At 39.8% G+C, this 19969-nt stretch overlaps 1 protein-coding gene across 9 annotated transcripts in view; it reads right to left on the reverse strand.

The window, feature by feature from the left end:
• Evi5 (ecotropic viral integration site 5) overlaps window positions 1–19969 on the reverse strand; it is a 153355-nt gene that overhangs the window by 4330 nt on the left and 129056 nt on the right. The window contains exon 20 of one of the 9 annotated variants that reach the window (XM_028867392.2): window positions 3216–3228. The exons of 6 other annotated variants lie outside the window; for them this stretch is intronic. In XM_028867392.2, the coding sequence (XP_028723225.1) occupies window positions 3216–3228 (13 nt within the window). Of the gene's footprint in view, window positions 1–3215; window positions 3229–4095; window positions 4177–9768; window positions 10377–19969 lie in introns of those variants that run through there. 2 more of the 9 variants (XM_028867391.2, XM_037209282.1) reach the window with 2 other exon arrangements.

Below are 19969 nucleotides of genomic sequence, written 5' to 3' on the forward strand. Positions count from 1 at the left end.
ATTACATAACAAATTTGAGGCCAGCCTGGAACATATGAGACTGTCTCCAATTCCAAAGGCCACCACACACTAACATTCAAATCAAATTTAGGGCACAAATGCCCACCTTGTGTGTTATCTCTCTCTGCTTCTCCTTAGGAAGAATGACTGCTTCTCAAGGGGGTTAGTTCTTCCCCCTTTCTTTCTTCTTTGGCAACCAGGCCTCTGTTCTCTCCCTAGAGATTTTCAGGGTCAGTCTCATATGGAGGCTGAGAAAGTAAAAAGTCATCAAGTCTAAGTCTTGAGTTCAGTGTTGGGAAACTGTTAGCTCTTCTAGCCCTAAACTACATTCTCCAAAGCGTCTTTCTCGGAGGTCTGCTGCTGCTTTGCTTAAATATCATCAAAGCCCCACACTCAGCACCACCCTGAGCACGAATATCCTTACTATATAATTAGACACCAGTCCTGCTCTTGAGAATTTATGCTGAAAATATAAAGTTAATTTTTACTTTTGTCCTGTACATTCGGTCATTTTTTCCCTATAAAAAAGCAGAATTAAGAACAGAAAAAAACAACTAATTAGCCACCAAATATCTCGAGGATTAAAGGACATGCTGACATACACTTCACGCCCCTACCCTCATCTCTCCTACCAGCCTTTATCCTTGTTCTCTGTGACAAACCCCTAGTCACTATCTTTCAAATCTTGAGATAAAGGCAATGCGAAATAGGCAGGAAATGTTACAAACACTTTCAAAATTAACGGCTCTGAGAGGGAAGCCATTACAGCCTTGCCACGCTGCCTCCCAGCTTTCCTGACAAGACTTCCAAGAAGTGAAGACATGTTAGCAATTCCCTGCTTGCATGTAACGACAGGAACCAGGGAGGCTGGGTTCAGTGCCGCAATTGCCTGGCCCAGGCATTCTTTCAGCTATAAAGAACGTCCCTGCCCTACAGCGAGAGAAGAAAATCACACAGGGGGCAAGGGAACTGAAGTAACATGCTGCCCCTTGGCATGACAGAGGGAACTTACACTCAGCACCTCATCTTCAGCAGAAAGGTGCCCAACACCACAGCCACTTCTCAGTGTGCAGCCCAGAGCTTTATGACAACGGCCATGCTCTGAGGCAACATCCCATCGTCACATTGCAACACACGATTTATAGCTCTGAGTGCTGAGTTCAGTTCAGTTAATCTCTTCCTTTCTCTTTTCTTCCCCAGATCCTTCTGAGGAAATACTATGGAGCACGTGGCTTCCTTCTTCCCGGCTGTTACAGAGGTAGGGCACGGTAGAACCACAACTTCTCAAATGTTTGGAAAGCTGTGGTTTTCCTTTGCTCTAACAAAATGTATTATAATTAACATGTTGTAGCCCTTTATCAGATGATGTAACTACAGAAAATTAACTATGGGCTGAGGACTCAGTTTCTCAACATCAAAGGTAACGCCTAATGCCTCTTGAGAACTGCTGACATAATGAAGCAAAGGAATTTTTTGTTTGCGTAAAGAAACAAAGAAAGGTACAGGACGACGTTACGAGACTGAAGCTACTCCTTACCTCTCTCTTGGACTAAGAAACAGGCACACTGGGTTATGATGAAGGGCTAGGTGGGGACTGTAAGTGAGCACTTGGGCAGGGAATTTCGGGGTACTGAGTATGATTTCGAAAGGGCTGAATATACATAAATCTGCTGGAAGGCTCCATCATGTCCAGGGGCTTGGGTAGAAGGCCAACCGTAGGCCTCCTGCAGCACAGAGGCCCTGGTCTTCTGTTGTAAACACAGTATTTGTGACCCTCCTTATCAGATTCTCAGAAGTTAACAATATTTAACAGCCCATCACTCTTCCCAAGAAAATGATCTTAGAAACAGAGACCCCTCCCATCTAAGGAACTGAGATCTGTATTTTCCTTATAAATATCTCAGGAGAGCCTGATATAGTCAAAGTGTGAGGATGGCTGCTGAGTTCTGGCGATGTAGTTCAGAGGTAGGATGCCTGTCTACTACACAGGAAGCCTTGGGTTCCATCCTGAGTGACAGGAGAATGAATGAAAACTCATGCCACTGTGGCAGACCTTCGGCTCACACCCAGTGGGGCTGAGCTAACGAGAAGCTGATCTGGCTGAGAAGAAACTCAATGTCAGGATTTTCATGCTTCCAAACAATGAGAGCCTGCCTTGTCTTGGCTGACACCTCAGTGGACGGCATCTTGCATTGCCCAGGCAGGCTGTTGTGACCTTTTCATCCCCTGGAGGGGCCCCAGGAGCATTTTACCTACACCAGCTGTCTCCTTTAGCTGTCTTCTTTGGAGACTCAGGCAGGGCCTGGGAATGAATGTCAAAGTGACACATTGCTGCTCCTGGCAATGTGTTCCCTTTGGGTTTCTGGTCTTACCAGATAGTCTTTGGGGCCAATCACAGAATAAAAACAATTGATAAACACTACTATGTTTCTCAGGTGGTCTTGAACTCACGACCTTCCTGCCTTTGCCAACCAAGTGCTGAGATTCACAGGCTGGATCACAACATCTGGCACTATGTGTCTTGAAAAGTACACATAGTTTAAGCAAACTATTTGGAGGCTGTCTTTATTAATTCTTGGATAAACATAACACAAATATCCTTATGACACCAAGCAACAAAAATTCCTTAATAGTGAAATTAAGCCCTAAATATTCAAATATGCTTCAAAACTGGCTTGTAATTTGATCTTTGACAGTGTTAAATAAGACCAACCAGGAAAGCTACTGCTCACATGCAACCCAACTAACAAAATAACAAATAAAACCCACTTATTAGCCAAGGGCAGTGGCACAGGCCTGTAATCCCAGCCTGAGCAACAGAGTGAGATCCTACCTCAAACAAAAAATAAAAAGCTACATTTACTCATTTAGCTCCTGGGGATTGAACCTGGGGCCTTGTGCATGACTGAGAACATATTTACAGATAGGTCTGAGGGTGGATCAACTCCAGAAAAATGGAGTAATGGTTGTTGGACATAATTTCTATCTCTATCTTTATTCCTTAGACTGCAGAGATGATTTTAAAATCAGCTTTGAGTAATTCAGCATTCTGATTCAATAAAGACAGACACAATGTTCAGGAGCTACACTAAAAAGCTGGTAGGATTCTGAAATGGCCCTGACCACATCCACTCATTCACTTTTACATGTTAGATGCAAATATCAATAAGTAGTCAGGTAAGCACTAGCTGGGGACCAAGGGCACTGGTTCTTACCTGATGTGGACGCCTTCACCATGTTATGCATTAAGAAACAGAGTAAAGGAAAGTAAGACCATGTAGAATGTACGTAAATTGCACTAGGACACTGAATATACTTAACCACTTCAAAAATTAGAAAAACTTTAGCCTTGCATTAGCAATAAAGAAATCAGAATTCAGAATTTCTCTGTAAGCATGGAAACTCCAACCATTTGGCAATTGGCAAAGGAAAGTGGTAAGATATATAACCAGCAAAGAATATGGCTCAAAATGCTTATAGTTAATAAGAAAACAGGAAACTGTTATGTTCATATGATGAATGCAGGCTGTGACAGGAAACAGCGAGTTTCTAACTGCATGATAGTAAAAATTCAGACACAAAAGCTACCACAATCACTATAGCCATTTCACATTAAAGTCACCACTAAGATTTCGGAGCAGGAAGGGGCTTCTGAGACGGACATGCTAAAGCTCCACAGGACTCTATAGTCATTGAGTGTGTGTAAGTATGCTGAAACTCGACATTAGTTTATTCTAGACTAAACTAGAGCACTACATGTTAAGATAAATTTCTTTTGTGAAACAAATAAATGTCCTAATTTCAGAGTCTTGAAGCTTCTAAATATAGACCATAACTAAATATCAGAAAAATCCGTGCTGAGAAAATTTGATCACCTGGGCAAGTGCCCACAGGGTCAAAGGAGATAACACGTTCTCTATGTGTTTGCTTTCATCTAGGCACATTATAGGATATCATTAGCTTGTCAAAGGTTAAGGTTCATTTTTACACTTGATTTTAAAGAGACAGGAGTGATTTTCTAATTTTGACATCTGAACAAAGCAATTCATACAATTAGGAAGATATTAATAAAAACATATTTACATGGCATTTTATAGATAATGATGCATATTACTTCAAGTTAAAATACCTTTTGTATGTGAACAGAGATTGCATGGTGCAGACAAGTACCACGTTCTGAGATTCAAAAAAGAGGAAAGAGCATTGGGTATTTTGAAAGAAAATCAATCCACAACAAAGTGGAAAAAGCTATCCACACACCAAAAAAACCCCTAACCAAATGAACTTTGATCACTACTAGACAAGGTCTGAACTATTGAAGTGAGTCATGTGATAGTGAGTGAACTGCAAAACAGTTGCAGTAAGTTTCCAAGATTGAGTCACATCAGATTGTAGAGCTCCATCTGTACATTTGTGTTTGTACATCAATGTCTGCAAAGCACCGATCTTTTTAAGCTGAATAACATTTCTGTAGGTGATACATAACACCAAGAATTAGCTATACATTATGCTTCATATAGGAAGGCGGGGTGAAGTCCAACAGTCACAGATTGCTAAATTATAAACATTTTACTCCCTTCCCCTAAAAGTTTGGTCAATAATTTTGTTCGATTCCTTGTTTTGTTTTGTTTTTGGTTTTTGGAGACTGAATTTCTCTGTGTAACAGCTCTGGCTGTCTTGAGCTGCTCTGGAGATCAGGATGGCTTCAAACTCAAAAACTGGCCTGCTCTGCCTCTTGAGTGCTAGGATTAAAGGCCTGTGCCACCACCACCTGGCCCAAATTCTTTTTTCTTTCTTTCTTTCTTTCTTTCTTCCTTTCTTTCTCTGTGTAGCTTTGGAACCTGTTCTAGAACTTGCTGGGGTTAAAGGTGTGTGCCACCACCGCCTGACTCTGAATTCTTTATAGAATATTTTCAATAGTTTTTCCAGCTTTTAGAATTTAAAACAGATGAAAATTGGAAATGACATGCTACATTTTCTCTTTCTTTTCTCTTCAGCACTGTCAAGCTGAGGATGACCCTAACTCCTCATCTTCCCACCTCTGTCCTCCAAACACAAGAATTACAAGTGTATGTACCACCAGGCTCTAAAATTTTCTATCAGCTTCTTTAAAAACCTGTATTATAGCTGGGACTGGTGATGCACACATTTAATCTCAGCACTCAGGAGGCAGAGGCAGGTGGATCTCTGTGAGTCTGAGGCCAGCCAGCCTTGTCTACAAAGTGAGTTCTAGGATAGCCAGGGTTACACAGAAAAACCCTGTCTCAAAAAAACCAAAAAAAACCAAAAAAAAAAAAAAAAAAAAAAAGCTGTATTATAAACATGACAAAGATTAAAACTAGCAACAAGCACCCAAACCAAAAGATTTCCAGAGAACTCAAACAGGAAACCAATAAAAGTGATCATCTGGAGGTCATGACTTCTTAATCATTGTAAGCCAAAATCCTAACATGCAGTACTTAAGTAGTCTAAGTTACAACACTAAGACATTTCACTGAAACACTAAGTAACTTAAAGCTTAAAAAAGAATTAGCACTAAGTAAGTCATTAAAAAACACTCAGCATTTCATAAATGAAGTGATTTATTCACATTCAGAAGCAGTGAAGAGCTAGCTGTGCACCAGCGTGTGGAAAGGGCAGGAGTATGAGCTGGAGAAACTGATCCTGTCCATGTGTTTCTAGAGCAGGAGGGGGGAGCCATCACAGAGACTCTGACTGTCCCAGAGGGGAAGCTGTGTGCAGTCCTGTGGGCAAGCAAGGTGAGACTTGCTGAGCGTCTTCTTCCTGGCGGCTGATGGATCTTAACAAAATTGAAACTATTAGCAATATTTAGGCAGCCTAATGCCAGTGGCAATGAGGCTGGGAATATATGAGGTTCTATGTAAATTATGACCAATCACAGGAAATAAATCACTTCACACTTGTTTCACTCTGAACTTTTAAGGCTAGATCAAAGTACCACGAACATTTCATTTGATTTAACCGTTAGCTGAAGCATTAAAGAACACTCAAACTGTTAGCAAGATAACCTCATGAAGTTTGTCTTTTCTATTTGGACTGAATTATGTTAACAGAAATTGCTAAAGCCTTATGATGGGTTTTTCTCAGTCCATCAAATCAAGACAATACACTCTGACCAACAGTGCACTAGATGCTTAAGAACAGAGCAAATACGGCCCTTGTCATCAGTGACCTTGTGCTGGAGGAAGAGCCTGCACATGTTATCAGGGTGTCACACCGGTGCACAACAAACCCACAGGAGAAGCCATGTACTGCCCCAAAGGGAGAAGCTGAAGGAGGAAGCAAGATGATGGTGCCTGAGCTGGATTTTCAAGGATAAGCAGGTGTCAAAGGGGAACCCAGGTACAGGTGTCCCAGTGAGTGGCCGGGAAGCCTGAGAATGTATTATGGTTTGGTGGGGCTGATCCAGGTCTTGAGAGAGTAAACAAGAGAAGCAGGGACTAACTAGGAAGAATCTCAATTTATGCTGAAGAATGACTTGATGAAAGCTCTGAGGAGCCATGGAAGCTGGGGAGTCATGTCATTATGTCTACATAATCATCTGTAACACTGCTCGTGACAATATAATGTATACTTCTTTGTGGTCTACTGGCTTCATAGGAACCTATTGGCCTTTACAGTGTACTTGGAATTGTTTGCAGTACATTTCTGGTATGAATTTAATTCCCCCACTAATTCCTACAAAGTAATGAGGGACAAAAAGATTTGCCCACACTAACACAGCTAGGCGTCAACTACACCCCTGGCTCTGTTGCAGGTCCCATACTCTCTATTTGGCAGGCACAAACACACTGTCTATTCAGACAGGCATTAACAGCCTAAATAGCTACAAATAAAATGGGATATGGGATGGTAAACAAAGTTAACAGAAAATCAAGACCCAAGTCTGAGGATGACATATTTCAATTGCTCAATGCCATGGTCTCCTCTAGTAGGTCAATTACACTCAAGATGCATGGTATACTTATGAATCCATTCTCAAAAGATGTAAATATCTCTATGTACAAAATATCTTTAAACACTGTAATAGGCCCAATTCGTGGACCTCAGGGAATTTCCAAAAGACAAATAACATCATTTTTAAAATATGGCTACTGAGTCAGTCACATATGTGTGGCACACACACTGTAACCCAAGAACTTGGGAAGGAGGCTTGTGAGTTAGAGGCCAGCCTTGGTTACACAGTGAGACTTTGTCTCAAAATGAAGAAAAAAAGGGGACAGGTCTACTGCAACCCAGAGCATGGCCCAAGTATTTGGATAGGTTTTACTACACCCATAGAGCTGTGTAACCATCACCACAATCGACCTTAGGGTATTTTCATTACACAAACACACACACACACACACACACACACACACACACACACACCACACCCTCTCAACTGTCATGCCCTTGTCCCCCTCCCCCCTTCTCAACAACCCATTGATCTATGGCTGTCTCTACAGATTTTCCTCTCCTGTGCTTCTTAGGTAAGTTGTAACACTGAATTTGTGATTTTTTCTTTTTGTTGTCTGTTACAGCATACAAACATCATCAGAGTTCTTTTGTTGCCCAGTCCCCTTCCATTATATGGATATGCTGGATCTATCCACTTGTCAGCAGACAGATGTCTGAACTGGCTTTCTTTTCTAAATACTATAAACAATGCTATGAATATTCATACACATGTTTCAGTGTGGACATTTCATTTTTCTTGGGTATAAAGACAGAAGTGGAACTGATAGGCAGAGGGTAAATATGTTTAGTCTTTTAAGAAAATAAAACATTATCTTCTGAAGTGTATGTACCATTTTCTTTTCCTACCTACTGTGTACAGAGTTCAGATTTATCCATATCCTTGTCAATGTTATTATCTGCTTATCTGTTCCTGGTTAGTAAGAAGTGGAAATGTACTGCTGTTTTGATTTGCATTTCCTTGATGGTTAACAATGCTGAATATATTTTTCTTGTGGTTACTAGCATTTGTAGATATTTTTAAAAAATGGCCTGAGATTCTTTACTTGCTTAGTGAGGTATTAATCTTTTTATATTGAAACTGAAACCTTTCTGTATATTTTTCAGACAAATGTTTACACATCCATCCATCCATCCATCCATCCATCCATCCATCCATCCATCCAAGTGTGTGGGGTGTACACAGGTGTGCACAAGCATGTACATGTGAAGGTCACAGGTCACAGTTAATAGCTTACCTATTCTTTATCACCTTGCTTATGGTGTCACATTTGAGACTAAGCTTTAAAGTAAGTTCCATTTTCTTTTCCTGTTGAAAATCATGCTTTAATCTAGAAAAGCAGGTACTGGACATATTCTACAGAAGACAGCATGAAAACTATTCTAGAGATAAAGTTGCTCAACTTTAACAAATATGCTTAAAAATACATTTAAAAACCAGCAATCATATATCTGACAATAGTAGTATACTTAAAATACAAAAAACTCTGAAAACTCAATTTTGAAACCACCCCCCCCAAAAAAAACCAAATCAAACCAAAACAAAACATCCAAAAGCCAAACAAACAAAAAACAAAACCAGAAACAGGCTTCAGAATGGGAAAAGAACCCAAACAGAAATTCGCGAAAGATATAAATGGCCAACTGGGCTTTTCAAAGATGTTCCACTTCTTTTTTTTTTTTTTTTTTTTTTTTTGGTTTTTCAAGACAGGGTTTCTCTGTGTAGCTTTGCACCTTTCCTGGAACTCGCTCTGTAGCCAAGGCTGGCCTCGAACTCACAGAGATCCGCCTGGCTCTGCCTCCCGAGTGCTGGGATTAAAGGCGTGCGCCACCACCGCCCGGCAGATGTTCCACTTCTTTAGGCCATGCAATGAATGCCCATAAGAACCACTGTGAATCTCATCACCTGAGAGACCAAAGGAGAATTTTGAGTTAGAGGCCAATCTGGGCTACACATGAGACTAGTCTTCATAGTTAGCAAGATGGCCTTACCACAAAGACGGATTAGGGTTAGCAAGAGATCAGAAACCTCACAGACACCTGGCAGGACAGGAGCTGTTAGTTTTGGAAAGCAATATGGTATTGCTTCAGCTGGTGAACGTGGAGTTGACTTTTTTGTTTGTTTTTTGTTTTTCGAGACAGGGTTTCTCTGTGTACCTTTGGAGCCTGTCCTGGATCTTGCTCTGTAGACCAGGCTGGCCTCAAACTCACAGAGATCCACTTGCCTCTGTCTCCTGAGAGCTAGGATTAAAGGCGTGCACCACCACCGCCCAGCTGTGGAGTTGACTTATAACCCAACAAATCTACTATTAAGTATATGCTCAAATGTAAAGATTCATACAGAAGTTTATGTGTGAATATTTACAGTACATTATTCATGAAAGTCAAAAGAGAAGTCAGCCAATGTTTATCAACTAGTCAATGGATAAAATGTGGTATATTCATACTTTTGAATATTAGGGAATATAAAAGAATGAAATAAAGACATCTAATATGATATGGATAACTCTTGAAAATATTATGCTAAGTAGAAGCCAGTTACATAAGACCAAAATACATACGTTTCTATTTATATTACATGTCCAGCATCAAGGAACTCTCCAGAGACATAAGGGACAGTGGCCGTCTAGGGTAGGGAAAGAGTTTGGGGTAATGAAGAGTGAGTGCTAACGATTACAGGGCCTGGAAGAGTTCTAGAGCTGACTGTGACGACCAGTGCACTACTCTGTGAATATACCGGAAGTCCAAGGAACTATAGACCCTACACGGGTAAACTTGAGCACACACAACTCTGGATAAAATGATTTATTTATTTGATTAAAACCAGGTAGTCATTTTGTCTGTGTGATTCAAACACAGATACTGACAGGTTGAAAATAAGTAAGTCTACTTGGAAAGCAATTTCTAACTGATAAAAGAAAAATCACCAACAATGTAAGCCTTCTTCTATATATAGTTCTTCTCTCAATAAAAATTAAACGATGGCTATCTCCTTCAACTTCGTCTTAAATAGAAAGGAAATGCTGCAATAGCATTTCCTTAATGTTTGAGGCTGAGGTACTAAGTATAAAGAAAGGCTCATAAATGGCTTGTAGTGCTCACTCCTTCTGGAGCTATAACTCCTGATCATGTAATTTTCAAACATGTAAGACACATCCACCCCTCCCGCTACCAGGGAGCACAAAACCTCCTCCTTCAGCGGGGTCAGCATCCGACTCCTCTTCATCCTGAGGCTTGCAGGCTGCTCAGTGAAGATTGGGTCCTCACAAACCACATGACCTCATGAACGCTATCTTATCACATCACAGGTTCCTCACACTGACCACAACTTAAATCAGACAGGCAGCAGAGCAGCATAAAGTCTGTGATATGTATATTGGTAGACATTTCCAGCTGTTCTGTTTGTGGGGAGAGAAAATCTGATTATCTCATGTCCAACTGCATCTGTGAGATACTGTTCATGAAAAGCACATGATTTACTGTTTTAAAAGCCTTAGCCACAGTTGAAAACTTTGTGTTTTAGTAAATCTGAGAGCCAGCAGTTCAGCTTTTACCAAAGCTCCTTAACTGATACTTAGTAACTGTTCCCAAGCTCCTAGTAAATGTTCTTAATTTGAAAAAAAAGAAAGAAAAGAAAAAAAGCTAGCACTATGCAATTTATTTTTTAAAAGTAACATAAAAATTAAGTTACTTGCTGGGCGTGGAGCTGCATGCCTTTAATCCCAGTACTAGAGGGGCAAAGGTAGGCAGATCTCCATAAATTCAAGATCTAAAAGAAAACAAAATTTTAAAAATGACTAATTATATTCCAAAATCGAAGTTCATGAAACCAGCCTCTTAATCTAAGAACACACAGCATGAAAAACAAGTGTCAAAATAAAAATATATAAACATTGAAAAAAATAGGATGGGGACTGGAGAGATGGCTCAGCAGTTGATCGCTCTGGCTGCTCTTCCAGAGGTCCCGGGTTCAATCCCCAGAACCCACATGGCAGCTCACAACCGTAACTCCAGTTCCAGGGGATCTAACACGCAGAAATATATGCAGGCAAAATACCAATGCACATAAGATAAAAATAAACAAACACTGAAAAAAACTTTAAGTGTCAAGTATTAGGTGGTTTAGTGGATAATGGTAACAACATCACAATTAAATTTAAAAGATTCAAACTGGCTCTGAGACTCTGTAACTCACACTATGGACCAAGATCTCAAAAGGAATGGAACTCAAATTCCTCTGAGTGTAACCCAGGAAGTAGGCTGCCTCTGTGGATCTCCTCTTGCTTACGGAACTTTGCTTGGGCTGGGGATGTAGCTCAGGGGTAGGTAGGGTCCAGAACACACAAGACCCTGGGTGCCAGCTCCAGCTCAGGGGTGGGGGATGAAAGAAAGATGTCTGCCTTTACTCAATTACTCTCTATGAGAGCTCTTTTCAGTTCCATTTAAAAACAAAGTGAGGGCTGGAGAGATGACTATGTTTTCTTACAAAAAAATACTGACTGCCATATCTTTTTTATTTTTTTAAACAGGTTTCAACCTTTAGCCCACGCTGGCCTGGTACTTTTGGCAATCCTGCTTCAATCTCAAGTGCTAGAATTACAGATGTGAATCACTACACCCAGCCTTCTAAGTGATGGGCCTTAGTCACCCCCCCCCAATAGAATCTTACTCTGTAGCTCAGACTGGCTTCAGACTTGAAGTGATCCTGCTGACTCAACCTCCTGAGCACTGGGGTTGTAAGTCACCACGCCTATCCTAGGTTTCTCAACCTTTACACTGCCATTCTAACTGTCACAGATAATTTTAGGAACATCTCTTAAGACATTTATTGATCAGCACTAATAAACACTGCTTTGGAACTATACACTGGAGAATAAATATTCCTATGTAGTGTAAAATACTATTTAGATGCTCACAAACTCAGAAGTGACAGATTATGGGGAAAAGGTGGGTAGAGGGGGTAGGGGGAGACTCAACATAGAACCTGCTTGAGAGAATTCCCATTAGCCAAATTTGGGACAATGTGATCTCCAAGACAAGTGGCTACAAAAACAAGTTGCTACTACAATGGCAGGACCTTCACAAGTCAGTAGACTTAGAAAGCTGATCAATACTCTTTTTCGCTGTCAATTTCCACTTTAGGAATATACACAGGCAAGTACAGTAGTGAAATAAATGCTGTGTCTCCCCTTCCTTGGCCCATCAAAACAGCTCAACATTCTAGTCAATGTACACTTACTTGTCCTGCTCTATGACTAGTGTGCTGTCTTTTGAAGGGATTTATTTGACCCTTTAAATCTAAGTATTAGATCCAAATCCCGTATTCTCTAAATTGGCCATTTGCTCAGATTTTATCCTATTGATTTCTTTAAAAAATTTTTTTAGATTTATATTATTTTATATATATGAGTTTTCTGCATGTAAGTATGTATGTATGTATGTATGTATGTATGTATGTATGTATGTGCACCATGTGCATGCCTGATGCCCTCCAAAGTCAGAAGAGTGTTTGGATCCCCTGAGGTTGAAGTTACAAATGGCTATAACCTACCATGTGGGTGGTAGGAATTGAATTCTGGGCCTCTGAAAGACCAGTCAGTGCTCTTAACCCAAGCCATCTCTCCAGACCTATCCTAGAAATCCTCAGCAAATCTGTATATTCCCAAGAGATCTCCTTGTTTTTCTCTAAGTTCTGGCACCTTTCCTCTTGTTTTCTGATTTTGAATCTTAAGTGGTTTTTAGATGATCTTAGCCCCTCCCACCAGACCTAATTTTTAAAAATTCTTATGAATTAACCCCAGTTTTAAATGAGATCAATACCACAGATGCACATACGTCATTACAAAGTTAAAAAAGTCCCCGTGACCTACAGCATGAATGAGATGCACAGTGTACATAACGGGGCAGACGTTCTTTTCACACAATAGAATGTAAGTCTGAAAATTGGTTAAGACAAGCTAGCCTGTGTAGAACTATAGTTTTTCCTTGAATGTGGTAAATTATGTTTTTTTGTTTTTTTTTTTTTTTGAGGCAGGGAATGAGCAGAAAGATATGCTGTATAAGGGAAAAAATAGAACTACCTAGCAGGAGTTTGGCCACCAGTTAAAATGCGAACTCTTTATACAGAGTATAGTCAACAGCTAAACTAACTTGTCTAACTCACCTGCAGTTATGCTTCTATTTGTTAAGTAACAGATATATATGAATGGTGGTGACTGTTTTCATCTATTTCTGCTTCTGACAATATCAGATTTGGCTAGAAAACAACAGCTGCCTGTGTCTAGAAAGTCACCTTATCTTCAAGATTTTAGGATACTCCACTAAAAACAGGAATGTGCTAGGCCAAGTTAAATAATTTTCCTTGCTTTGAATGAAATAAAAATCCAAAATCTAGCCAGGCGGTGGTGGCGCATGCCTTTAATCCCAGCACTCGGGAGGCAGAGCCAGGCGGATCTCTGTGAGTTCGAGGCCAGCCTGGGCTACCAAGTGAGTTCCAGGAAAGGCGCAAAAGCTACACAGAGAAGCCCTGTCTTGAAAAAACAAAACAAAACAAAACAAAACCAAAAAAAAAAACCAAACAAACAAAAAAAAATCCAAAATCTGTAGAAGAAAAGGAAAGAATACAAAGTGAAACTAGACTTCTATTCCCTATATCAGGATATAATGTGTCCTGAGAGAAGTGGTTCATTTTTAATTCAAACAGGGAACTTTTTATAGGTTAATGACATGCACAGTCATATATCATCAGGGTTATAGAAGGGGTATGATGCTGCATGTCAAGCCTTTTGCAGGGACATTAATTTGGTCTCTCTCATATACCAACAACTCTATAATTATGAGTAAGTTCCCTGACTCTTTGGCCCTAACTTTTTCACATATCTAGTGAAATGCTACATAAATTTTAAAAACACTTCTGGACTAAAAACACATGAACCTTAAATCTTGGCTTTAAGTACTGCTATAGTTTGGGTCTTACATGTTCCCCAGAGGTCCATGTATTAAAGGCTTGGTCTCCAGGGGTGATGCTAACAGGTGGTTCTATAACTTTTATGAGATGGTGTTAGACTAAGGATGTAGCAGTGATACAGTGCTTGCTTAGTACCCATAATGCCAAACACATACTCAGAGGAGAGGGGACAATCAGAAATAGAGATGGAGAGAGCACATCCAAAAGCCAGAAGGTCATTGTGGGAGTGTCCCTAAAGGCATGCTGAATGTGGTACCCTGGCATTCCTGGCCACAAGATGAGGGATTCTGTCCCACCACACACTGCTGCCATGATGTGCTGCTTCAACACGGCTCCAAGGAACAGAACCAATCATCACTGACTGGTACCTACACATCTGTTGAGCTAAAATAACTGTTCTGTCTTCACAAGCTCATTATCCTTAGGCATTTCATTAGTGATGGATCTGCTAACCTCAGTATTTTAGGATGTAATACAGTGGTAGAATGCTGACTACTATACACAAGGCCTGGGTTTGATTCCCAGGTTCCAACAAATAAGAATGCAAAATGAGCATTTCATATAGCAATATTATTCTAAATAAAAATATTATACATGACACAATAATTAAACTTAATTTAAAAAGTATAAACAGAAGTTCGAAGACTTATAAGCCACACAAACATTTAAGGATTTTAAGGTAATTTTCACAGGCACAAATGTGATTGTTTACTCTGTTCCTGAAATGGCTTAGTCAGCAAAGAAAAAGTCCTCACTTGCCCTGAGACTGGCATGAGCTCCTACACTGACCCAATGAAAGAAGCCAATTTTAAGGTTTTACTTCTTTGTAGTTAGAAGCTGCTACTCTGGGAAAACTAATATTTTTTTATGGTAAAAACAAATGACAACTTATACCTTATGTATTAATTTTAAACACTATAATTTTCTTAGAAATCAAAATCAGTAGCCATCAGAACAAACAGAAAAAAATTTTATTAAAAAATCCTTATTTCTGTTTCTAGAACTGCATGGATGCCATCCAGTTTGTGGGTTAGGATATGAATTCTACTCTTGGCTATGACTTTAATGAACAGGGAACATTCCTGGAGCCCTGCTGTGCCTAGCAGGAAGTCTTGAAGACTTACAGAAACAAGCAGCAGACAATAAGCATGCAGCTAAGGAACAAGTGGAGGCCAAGAAGAGGGCTCAGTGTGTGAAGGAGCTTGCTACACAAGCCTCACCCCTGAGTTTGATCCCTGGAACCCATGGAAAGGCAGAGAGAGAGAGTCAAACAAGTATAGTCTCCTCTTAAATATTCTTGGTGATAGTTTTGCTTGTTTTTGTGCTTCTGAGACAGTCTCATTTAGCTCAGACTAACCGCAAACTCCCCATGTGCTGATAAACTCATGGTCATCTTGCCTCCCTCCATGTCCCAAGTGCTGGGATTAAAGGTGTGCACAGCCATACAAAGCTAAATATTTTGGTTCTAAAGATCATTGTTCAAATGAATTTTTTCTTTGTGGCAGGGTCTTTCCATGTAGTTCTGAATGGTCTTAAACTCATTCTGTAGCCTAGTGATCCTCATGCCCTAGTCTCTATACTGTTGGGATTACAGGCATATCACGCCCAGCCATCAGTCTTTTTTTTTTGAGAGGGAGGGGTTTTCGAGACAGGGTCTCTCTGTATAGTTTTGGTGCCTGTCCTGGATCTCGCTCTGTACACCAGACTGGCCTCAAACTCAGAGATCCGCCTGGCTCTGCCTCCTGAGTGCTGGGATTAAAGGCGTGGGCCATCACTGCCCGGCAGCCATCAGTCTTTAAAATGCTTTTTTATTATATTGAAAATATTCAAATTCAAATATCATTTTATCATCATTCATTTACAAAATGCAGTTTAAAAATTTACTTATTCACACATCCTTGTGTGTATCTGTCCATGTTCATACAGTACAAATGCCCTTGGAGACCAGGAGAGGGTGTCATACCCCTGGAGCTGGCATCATAGGAGGTGTGAGCCATCCAGCATGGTGCCGGGAACCCCTGCTCTCTGAAGAGTGGCAGTGCTCTTAACAATTGAGCTCCTCTTCCAGCCCTGTACTAGTAATTCTTCTGTATCTTTTTAAAAAAAATTATTTATTATTTCTACAGTGTTCTGCCTGAATGTATGTCTGCACACCAGAAAAGGGCATCATTTCATTATGGATAGTTGTGAGCCACCATGTGGTTGCTGGCAATTTAACTCAGGACCTCTAAAAGAGCTGCTAGTGCTCTTAACCTCTGAGCCATCTCTCCAGCCCTACTAGTAATTTTAAACCAATACAAAAGAATGAAACTATCAGGAAAATGGAAAACTGTGAAAATATAAAAAGGTATACTGTCATTTGATTCTTAGAGTTTTTGGTCGTTCAATGGGTTATAGATATTTGTCATTGTTTAGGGTGGTTGGTTACAAGTTTGTTATTGGTAATGGTTTAAAAACAAAGGAGATTAGATTCAGAGTTCTTGTTTTGAAAAAGAAAAAAAGGGGATATAGATAAGATAGGATAGGGTAGATTATTGAATCTACTCTGAAAAAAGGGGGATATGGATAGAATAAAAAGGTAGATTATTGAATCTACTTTTAAAAAGCAACTCCTTGTTTTAAATATTTTACATTGATATGGATCTTTGTATATTGATTAAAATTTGACATTTTTGTTAGAATATACTATACATACATTTCTATTCTTCTTCAAGGTATTGTACCTATAAACCTCATTTAACAATGCAATGCAAATTTTTAGTCCTTAAAAGCTATTATTACCAACTAATTAGGATATAAGGAAATTCAAGTTAATAGTCATTATAATCAAACTTGTAGTCATATTAGGTATGTTTTCAAGGTTAAACAGAGATATATTTTAGATAGAGAGGTCATCTTCAAACACTTCAGAGAATATGGCAGTATTTTAATAACACAGGTTATTTTTCTATTTTTTTTTTTAAATGACAATGAGACGTCTGCTTCTGGCAGCACCAATCTACTTCAGAGAAGACAATGAGCATCCAAGAATCTCCATATGGAGTTTACTTTCTTTGTGGCAAAAGTAAGCCACTGGGCAAGAAAGTGCTCTTGCTTCGAATGCTGACAGTGTGCTGTCCAAATGGACAAGCAGGACACAGAAGAAAGGACTGCCAACCCTTGCCAAGGTGGGACAGTCCTTCAAAAACCCTGCTTCACAGAGAAGTCTATCAAGACAAAAATAAAGAAAAAATAAAGAAAGAATGAAAGGAAAGATGGAAGGGAGGGAGGGAGGAAAGTCTGTCAGATATTCAAGGCCTGTAGACTGAAGATGGATGCCCCAACGTTACAGAGGAATCTTGGATGATTGTCCAGGCAGCCAGCTGTTTCTGTCATTTCTCACATTTTTTGGAAGTGGCTTGCTTGCACTTCCTGCTTACTCAGGTAATATCATTTGTTTCTTGGGTCTCTGGAGTTGAGGACTAGATAGTAATAGTTTTCCTTGTTACCAGATTCAGAAAAGAAATTCACTAAAGTTTGAGCGACATCAAAAGATAGTTTTCGGTTGGCAATACAAGTCAGGATAGAAAATTATTAGGTACAACACTTTGGATTCACCAAAACAGGATAAATAATGGAGTATTTTCTCTGAATTTGTCAAGTGTTAATGGACTAGACATTATTGATATAATAACTGCCTGTATATATTATATGTAGTTATTGAACTTACTATAGTTTTTCTTATATTAGTTATAATATTTTTTTTAAATTTTAGACAAAAAGGGGAAATATGATATTTTGTGCATGATCTATCAAATAAAGCTTGCCTGAAGATCAGAGGGCAAAGCCAGCCACCAGTTAACCATAGAGGCCAGGCAGTGGTGGCACACACCTTCAGTCCCAGCCCTTGGGATCTCATGCCTTTGCTCCCAGTACTTGGGAGGCACAGCCTTTAATCCCAGCACAGGTAGTGATATGGCTGGGCAGAGAAAGGAATACAAGGTGGGAAGAGAAAGGAGCTCAGTCTTTTCTGCTGAGGACTTGGTGAGGTGAGAAGTGGCTGTGGCTTGCTCCTTTGTTTCTCTGATCTTTCAGCAGTTACCCCAATATCTGGCTCCGGGTTTTTATTAAGACCTATTAGGACTTGTGTTTTAAAAATTCTACTTTAATAACAAAGTAAGTGTTACCTATTAAAATTTATTAAGCATTTTTAGGGCATTAAGAATACTTTTTGGGTCAGGCAGTGGTGGCACATGCCTTTAATGCCAGCAGGTGGAAGACAGAGGCAGGAGGATCTCTGTGAGTTCGAGGCCAGCCTGGGCTACAGAATGAGTTCCAGGACAGGCTCCAAAACTACACAGAGAAACCCTGTCTGGAAAAACAAAAAGAAAAAAGAATACCTTTTGGTGGGTGTTTAATTATATCTTTGGCTCAGGTGTACATTAACATAAGAATTTTAAAATGAATATTTAACAACTATTTTCTAAGCAAATATCAGCAAAAGCTTTGTTTATGGATTTCCTTTATTCACTCAAATTTCTAATTGCCTACTTAGTTTGTAGAAACAATAAAAGATTCTTATGACATGTGACGATCTACCTTGAAAAAGAAAAGTGTCTCTTTTGGACATCTGAAAACATATTCCAGAGAATTGTATCACAGCTCATATGCTAATAGCCACTCCTAAGAATTCAGATATTAGAGCTAATGTCTGTAGAAACAGCCTAGGGAGAGCAAGCTGAACTAGGCTGGAATCTGGTTCAGCCATCGGTTTCTTGTATGCTTCTTTGGAAAGTAACTATTGTTGAGTCTCAGTGTCCAATCCACACAGCTGAGGATGGTATCTCATTGAGAAGGGAATGGCAGTCAAAGTGAGTTATCTGACACAATGATACTCAACAGACACAAACCATCACTGTGTTACAGACCACCAGTGTATTCAGACAGCATTAAAACAGCCTGCTTCATTGAGCTGACTATGGAAGGGGTCACAATTATTACATGTACAGTGCCCTATCTGCAGAGGAAGATGACTGTGCTAAGTTTCTCTTGAGATGCCCTTCAATAAGAACAAATAGCTAACAAAATGACTGTTAACACTCACATGAGCAACTACAATATTAATCTTTAAAGGAAAATTTTCATATTGAAAGTCAAAGATTTAGCAAATTCTACCATACAAATGTTACCACTATGAGATTGACTTTCATTATCTGTCTTAAACTGTGAAGGACTGTATCAAAGAATGTAAACAGAATGTCAAAGTGGCACAGTACTTAATCCCCTTAGAAGGATACCAGAACTGGACAATAGTAATTATAGTAGTAATTTTTAAAAAGATTTATCTATGTATTATTTATGTGTAAGTCTGTGTGCCTGTGGTGAATCTATGTACATCATGCATGTGTGAGTGCCCAAGGAGGCCAGAGGGCATGGGATTACCTGGGATTGGAGTTACAGCCTGTTGCAAGCTGTCTGAGGTACATGCTGGGAACTGAATCCAAGTCCTCTATAAGACCGGTAAGTTCTCTGAACCACCGAGTCATCTCTCCATCCCTCATAGCAGGTATTTCGGTGGTAAGTCTACCCCTTGTTTTTCAAAGACTTAAATTATATTTATTTATGTGCATATGTGTCCGTCTGTGTGTGAGAATGTGCACATGCAGGTGCTCAGGATGCCAGGAGAGGACATGGACCTGGAGCTGGAATTACACGCAGTTGTGAGCCTCAGGAAGTCAGGTTCTCTTCACAGAGCAGCAAATGCTCTTAACCAGCAAGCCATCTCTTCAGCCCCTCAGTCAGTCAGTCAGTCAGTCAGTCTGTTTCACCCAGTATCCTAGTTTAAATTTTCATTTGTTGTTTAGCTTCTTTTGTGATAAACTAAAACAGGCAACTGAATTAAAATCTGCTTGGAAAACACAATGGAAAAGCATCTCCAACTGATTACCTGAGATGATTTCATATTACCTCCTACATACCTTGCTTCTGCTCAGTCTACCCACCCCTTCTGATGACTTAGTCACATTAATCCTTCAGTCAGATTCT

The sequence above is a fragment of the Peromyscus leucopus genome, chromosome 10 (genome assembly GCF_004664715.2).
Source record: "Peromyscus leucopus breed LL Stock chromosome 10, UCI_PerLeu_2.1, whole genome shotgun sequence".
Taxonomy (NCBI): domain Eukaryota; kingdom Metazoa; phylum Chordata; class Mammalia; order Rodentia; family Cricetidae; genus Peromyscus; species Peromyscus leucopus.